This window comes from Schistosoma mansoni, chromosome W, assembly GCF_000237925.1.
Source record: "Schistosoma mansoni strain Puerto Rico chromosome W, complete genome".
NCBI lineage: Eukaryota > Metazoa > Platyhelminthes > Trematoda > Strigeidida > Schistosomatidae > Schistosoma > Schistosoma mansoni.
The window spans coordinates 31,647,100-31,655,254 of record NC_031502.1 but is presented as its reverse complement, the minus strand read 5'-3'; the positions used below and the strand labels follow the sequence as shown (position 1 = coordinate 31,655,254).

At 31.1% G+C, this 8,155-nt stretch overlaps 1 protein-coding gene across 1 annotated transcript in view; it reads right to left on the bottom strand.

Moving 5' to 3' along the window:
* Smp_168980 (putative hypothetical protein) overlaps window positions 1-8,155 on the bottom strand; it is a gene marked incomplete at both ends in the record, with an annotated part of 49,757 nt that overhangs the window by 2,130 nt on the left and 39,472 nt on the right. The window contains 2 exon segments of the mRNA XM_018789382.1: window positions 2,903-3,059; window positions 4,988-5,071. Of these exon segments, the coding sequence (XP_018654831.1) occupies window positions 2,903-3,059; window positions 4,988-5,071 (241 nt within the window).

Genomic DNA, 8,155 nt, shown 5'->3' with positions numbered 1-8,155 from the left:
AATCATTTATATACGAATGTACAGCTTAAGTAAATGATTTCGTCGAAAAGAAAATTTTCTTCGCTGAATTAACCTCAGCTTTATTCTCTAAATCAATAGCTTACTGGTTTTACCCTCGACGTGTTAATGAAGGTATTTCATGTCAAACAAACAGCTTGGTAGTTTCTTTTTACAAAACTAAATGAAATATTTCTAAATGTTATCTGAAGAAAAAAATAGGAAGCATATTTTGTTTGCAGTTACTTTGCTTATTCTCTTTTATTCATGAAAATCAGACGATTGTAAGGTATTTGACACTGAAAACGTCATTTCGTTAGTTAGAAAAGCTAGTTGTAGTGTTAAATTTCAGTGTTGACGTATATTGTCTTTTCAGAAAAATATTTTGTTTCTGTTACATTGATTAATTGACCACAGACAAGAAGATAAGAATTTATAAACAGTGACCTTTAGTTAGTTTAGGGGTAATTACAAAATGCGTTATATTTTTGATAAGCAAGTAGGTTTACAGTTAAAATTTAAGTAAATGAATCACGAAGAGACGACTCCTTACGAATAAATATTGAAAAACACTTTTTACAGTAAGATATTACGCTAAATTATTTATTTTGCGATTAGAAAAATAACACAATAATTACTATTGCATTGTAATCAGAGTTGGATCGTGGCTAACAATGGAATCCAGGGTGTGCGTTTCTCCCCATGCGAGAGTCGTCAGCCGGATTTACCTGTATTCCAGAGTTGATATGCACTCTGGGACTCGAAGCCAGTGCCATCGCCTAATTCACTCAGCTATTGAGTCTTGATGGACACCTGCTTGTAAAATGGGATGAAATTTAATTTTATCCCTGCCTTTAATGCTTAAAACTAAGACAATTTTCAGGGCGATCCTCTTAAGATGAACATGTGCTTATAAGAGACTAACCAGTTTCAGTTTTAAACGCCAATGCGAAGATTCAAACAACCAATACAAAAATGAATTACTGAAAATCGGTATTTTTCTAAAGAGTTTAAAATAAAACAAACTTACGTTTCTTGACTTTCTACTATTTACTACTGACAGATTTATCAAAGTATAAGGTAAACGAAAATTTACAAAAATCTCAGCTCATGTAAAAAAAACTCAATCAAAATTCTCTTTTAATGAAGCAATCAAGCTACCATATATAAACTGAAATTTCGGTATTTTCTAAATTAGTATGATTACCATTATATTGTTGTGGTGGTTTGGCTTCGAGATTATACATTAATCTTCGTTTATCAATCACCCTGATAACCATTATTCAATAAATCCTGAAACTGTATAAGTTCAGAAGACGACGGGAAGCTACAGCTACAGTTTATTATCAGATATTTCAGATAACATAGCTACAAGCCCACCAAGCGAATCCGAGTAGAAAATGTAATACGTGCAAGCAAGCGAATACAGAGGAGAATTCCGAGTCGAATTCATCGAGTGATGTTTAAGCAACTAACATTAGGCTAGAGTTTTCAATAGTATCGTTTTATACTGAAACTTTTGGTAAGTTCATATCTCTAAAATATATTCAACCACTTTTCTTGCAGATTTACTATACAGTCGTTTAAACAAGATAAATCTTAATGACATCTGAATTTCATTTTAACTGAAGCGAGAGATTTGTGTAAATGTTAACAGATTAACAACACAATCAATTTACTCCTTCTGAATATGTCCCTTTTATTATAGATACATTTTTCCCTTTCAGTTCAAAACACAAACCATAAATAGCATATTAAATAGATCAAATAACTACATGAGTAAGGATTATGAAAACAATTATTGACTATTGTTTGGAAGATCATAAATCATTACGTCGTCAGGTAAATATCCGTTTGTACAGATAAATAAAAGCCAATATAATTTGCCATACATTTTTTTAAAACTGTCGTATAACATATACCTAATGCTTGTTATATTTTTCAGTCAAGTACTTGCATGGTTACTGTTTAATTGACATTTAACTTAAATGGACGGTTTTGTAAAGTTTACACGTTAAACAATGTGTTGAATGAGAAGTTTGTCTGTAGAAATGTAATAGGTTCACTTTTCGTATCCATATTAATAAGGATTACAGTATATTCTATTACGCTCCTATGTAATTCTTTTAGTAATGATTTCAGTAATTTTACTGTTAGATACTATGAATAGATAAACTTCATAAGAATTGCGCTTGGAAAGATTTCTGTTTATGAAGTCGTTGACTGCCGGTGAGGATCAAGCTCTCTACATGGTAATAATGCTTTGAATATATAAATTATTTTCGGTTTATAATCGTTAATTCAAAAAATAACTAAATCTGAAATCTTGCTTAATCACTGAGTAAATTGTTGATTTCAATTAAAGCCTCTTTTGTTTACAGTAATAAATGAGGTAAATTATTATGTCTTGTAAACTTTCGAACTTTAGTCCTATTTAGGATTTTATCGGCCCTCTTTGTTTATCAGTTAGTGTGATGCAATGAGATGATCATTGATTTTATTCCCAAAACAAAGTTTATCCGGATGCATCAAACATTCTGATAATAATAAGTTATATTTAACTTAATCGACACTTTCATAGTTTGGATAGCTGTTTCACTCACCAAATTAAATATTAGAAATAAGTTGTAAACGAGCTTATTATCTGGATACGGTGAATAACTACTAACAACAATTAATAAGTAGTTATGTTCAGTTTGTTAAATTTGTTATACGTTATCTTTAGTGTTAATTAGATTGGACTGACAATCCTTAGGTAATTTTATTACATTTGAAGTATTCCCTGAGAACATTTGCCCTTGTGAAGCATGTTCTCTGAAATTCTTTTATAATGTATTAAAAATGCATACATGTATTATAAATCAGTAATTTTTTTCATAGGATCAAATCTACATAAATAACATACCCAGTTGTTATCAGTGCAATAAGTATTAAACTGGAACAGACCAAGAATACTGCACCAGGGAATAGGTGAGTTGTTGAAGAATAGATTAAAATTAATACAGAAAAACAAATAAGTACACCCAGTCGTGATACAAACGCCACAAATGAATGCATCATACCTGTTAAAGTGAAAAAAGGAGATAATTGAATTATGGAACATCATAATTATTTGAGTCACGTAAAGTTATTATTAAATATGCACTTTCCAAATGAAAAAGATAAAACATATTGGAAACTGTCAAGAAAATTGAAATATACAAACCTTATAAGGTTTTTCACATTGGATATCTGACTTTTATATACTTTGTAATAACTATAGTTAAACTTCATAGAACTTATTTGGATTATCAGTTTTAAAGTCTCTATATACAAAGTACTTCAATATTGTATAATACTAGACAAGAATGTAAAGACTATGAAAACGAAAACACTATAGCATTATGAAGTTTCTTAGCCGTTTGTACACATGAATCATATTACTAGATATTAAACTTAATACGTTTTGGTGCATTGGTTAACATATTCGTTTAACGAATATAACTGATATTTGTAAACCTACATAAAAGATTTCGAATATAATCCAGCAGATATGAATGCTCTTCTTAATGAGGTTTCTAAATTATCAGAAGGGGTTTTGTAGAGATTTAGTATTTTCATAGTTAAAAGCGTGGTCTAGCTTCAATTGACTCACCCTTTCAATTATGAGGTTTATAAATATTAAAATTGGGAAAGGAGGTTCATGTTAAATGAGGAAAATACATAATAATCTTAGTCTAAAATAATAATACTAATAATAATGATTTATGGTAGTATGAACTGTGGAGTATTTTGAAACAATCTATAATATTCAGCATAAAAACTGAATACATTATGAGTAATACAAGCGCAAGTCGTAAATTTATAATCGGAATCTAAAATGACTGTATAAAATATATTCATATATAAAAATAATTTAACTCAATTAGATGGCTTACATCAGTTATAATGAAAATAGTAATTAAGAGAGTGAATAGAGTTAGCTCTCCCTCTCGAAATGCTCTCACATGGTCACGAATATAAAACTACTATCAGGGAAGGCCCACTCAATACTTTCTCGTGGCGTGGGTGTTGTTTACAAAATGGAGGGGACGAAAAGTGAATGTCCGGCGCTTTAACTGAGTTGATGGACACAGAGGGTCCACCTAGAAGAGTTGAAAAACTTTGATACCGAACCAATAAATCACAAGAGCTTATGAATCCTAAAGGAATAAATGGCTTATGAACCAATCGTAGGACACTGGCTACCATGGGACTGCATCTTCTAACGTTGTTCCTTTACCTTGTGGATTAGACCTTTAAGTCAAAGGCTCTGGGTGTGGTCTCACAAGAAAACCATCTGCTTCAGTCTAGACAACCGGGCAGTATCGTAACACACACACAAATCAAGTGACTTGTGTAACGCATGTGTATTCAGTGCCACTTTGTACCACTATTTATGTGTTCAAATAAAATAAAAAATAAATTTAAAGATTCATAAATGTTTGATATGAACAGTACAGTGTGTGATGCTTGCAAACTTCATAATTTCCTTAACATATAACTTTAAAAATGTCATCTCAAACAATAAAATAATTTATAGTTTTTACGACATGCCTTCATGATCTCAATCTAAGCTTAACGATCTCCACAATCGTTTACTGATAAATGGTACTTGTATATATCTGATGATTATGGCTAATGCAATGAATCCTTAAAACTGACTTACCTGTACTATATATACATATATATAACATAAAGAAACTGGATCAATCTAAATGTTTTTTTCTAATCTGAGTGGTTTTTATTTATACATGAAAGTGTAGATCCAAACCATTTCTTAAATTAGATCAGGCCAAAAACGTTCCCAGATTTAGATGCATGTATTGGTTAAATCATATTCCCTTAAAAGCTAAATGTTAACAGTTTTATCGAATCAATTCTATTCAATACAATAAACTTTATCTAAAGCAATAATTATAAATCATTTGCATCAAATTATGTTATAATATTTGTATCATCAACCACTTACCCTGCTTTGATTGATCAGTCCACATGGATATAAGAGTTCTTAATATTGGATTATTCAACCCTTTAGCAAATCTAGGTATGGTAGCTGAATAAAACAAGGTAAAAAGGATTAAAGTGGATGTAAAAAGGTTTTGTACAAAGACAAAAATATTAGGAACACCTTATTTTCATCATCTGCATTTCGCCTTGTGTCAGAAGAAAACATAAGAATATTGGGTAAAAGTACAATATACTGATAGTCTTGAGTTAATTAATCAGAATTAGGAAGACATCTCATATATTTTCTTGTGAAATTGAAAGTAGAGTGATAAATAACTTGTATATTATTACTAACGAAGTTAAGATAGGTAATGATTTATTCTTAAATTGCTTAGAATTAATGAAAATGTTTGTTGCACAGCTAGGAGTGAATTTGAGATGGTACTTAAGCTAAATTACAAAAAAATACCTGCTCCCAAGCCAGATTGTGTGTTAAAGTAATTGATGACACGCAATACATAGTCGAGTGTTTAGTGAAGCTTTAAAAATATTCACTCTTTCTAACTCTTGCTCTAAGTCTCAACCTTAATTTTATTCAGTTTGTATACAGAAGGGTGTCAAATCATTTGAATATAGCTGATGTCATTTCGTAACAAAAGCTATAACCCTAATTTGTAAGCTCAACTCAAGACTACAGACTGAATCTCAATTCTTATCCTTTACATTTTTATCATGGTAGATGATGTCAACTGGTGGTGCAAACTATATGGGGGGAAAACCGTCAAGGGCACTAACTCACAACCCTTCTATGACTGTTTATATATGAACCTAACTTTTCCCCTCTAATAAAGTAAATAATTCAACATCCAAGGAGGCTCCGATTATTTAATGGTTTACGTTTTTAATAGAATAGAAGTGAGTAACGTTCCATTGGCGAATCCGTAACTTTACATTTTAGTTGTAACTAAGCAACTGTCATCCAATATCAATTTCACAGTTACGTCACTTTTCTTGAATACTTTATTTTTGCTAGAATCGGGATTTGTAGAGTCTGTCTAGAAGTTAAGCGTTTACTCATGATACTGAAGGTTCTGTGTTCGAGGTCAGCGTGCGGGATAGTGGATGTGCATTGCTGAAGAGTCCCATAGAAGGACAAAACGGCCATCCAGTGATTTCAAGTTTTCAATGGTGGTCTAGCTTAGATAGACTCATGAATTTAATTGTCTTTTTAGTTTATTTGAAATGATAATAGGATGTGTTTTAATTTAACTCAATAATATCCGTTTTTAGGTAGAAGTTAATAATGTCACGCAATGTTAAACAGATTTACGTTTAAAAATATATTGTTACTAACAGTTAAATAAGTAGTTATTTATCACGATGTCAGGGGATTATATCAGTGAAACATAAAGTGCAAATTTGAGAATCTTAGATATTACACACACATATACATTATTCTTACAATTTTCAGTGGTAAACAAACATTTACTTGTACTGATCCAACGATGCTGGGCAACCGTTCACCAATTGTCTTCAGTGAGTTGATATCTCACAACAGACGTGGTTTGAACTCCACTGATCACTGCTTCTCACTAGAACTCCTGGATTTACCTCTCGAAGTCAACTTCGTGGATCAGTTGAAGTTTGACATTAACACCGTTGGATGCTGGCTCAGTGGTCTATCGATTAAGTGCTCTGGCGCAAGACTGGTAGGTCCTGGGTTCGAGTCTCGCGAGTGGGGGATCATTGATGCGCACTGCTGAGGAGTCTCATAATAGGACGAAACGGTCGTCCAGTGCTTCCAGGTTTTCCATGGTGGTTTGGCTTCAATTGACTCACGCTTTCAACTATGAAAATACTAAATCTTCACAAAACCCCTTCTGAAAATATTTACTCGTACTTCAAACATATACACCTCTATTATCATACCAACTTACTAATAATAAATTGAATTCAGTAATATAAAATAAATCACATAATCACAATAGATTGATCACTGGGTGGTGATCAATCTCATGCGTGCCAAGTCCTTAGTGCAGATCGAATTCTATCGTTCAAGTTGCAATGTGCCCACAAGTCTAGGTGGCTCGACACTGTGTGCACTATATATATTAAGGTAACATGGTGGTTGGAGATGGTCCAGGGTTTCTTGTTGACCACCTCCAACCACCATGTTACCTTAATAAATCACATAAATTATACAATTTCATTTTTAATAAATAAAAAACAATTACCGATATAAACTAAAGTATTAGCTGTATATGTATCAAATAGATGTGATAAACCAAGTATAGTTCTGTTTATAAACATCATGAAAATACTGAAAATTAATATTTTTAAAAGTAAATTAACAGATTGACATTTAACTTTATTCAATTGTTTATTATCATGATTTGTATCAAATATATTTTGAGCGATGGAATCACTTGATTTCGATACTGGTCTATGTATGATACGAGCCATTAAAAGTGTGAAAATGATTGCAATGATTGCAGAAATTATATCAGTTACACCACTGAAAATAATAATAATACATTTGAATGAAAATACACTTGTTAAATAAATAAATGTAATTGAGTAGTATGATACGTGATTAAGAAAATTCACATAGTTGTATTGTATACTCTGTAATGAATTGAATTACATTGTCACATTGAATGAATTTATTTCATGTTCTGATTGACTAACTTATATATGAATTGACAGTGAAGTAAAACACTATATTGGTTGAGTAATGGTTGAAAATGGAACGAATATTTTCACAACTATTGTGTAATCATGAGTCATTATAGTATTCTCCATCTACGTAACTTTCTAGCGTATTTAGTGCTATTATGAGTGAAATACTCATTATGTAGATGCATTATTGATAGACAAAATATACTTAGATTGTCTGTATATAAAATGTTCTCAGATTTTACTAAGATCTGTAATTTTGTATTCAATTACATTCAATTGCCCTCATTTATTTTCTCGTTCACTACACTATTATCAAAAATATTATCTTCGATCATATACTATCGATTGATTCTTGAAGTTTGAATCCATGATATTTTCCTTCTTGAACAGAAATAATGAAGTGAAAATTCCCATTTTGACATTTGATAAATAAAATAGAACGAATCGAGCGACGAAATTTCAATTTGTTTTTCATCATGGCTCTACACTAATATATATATATATATATATA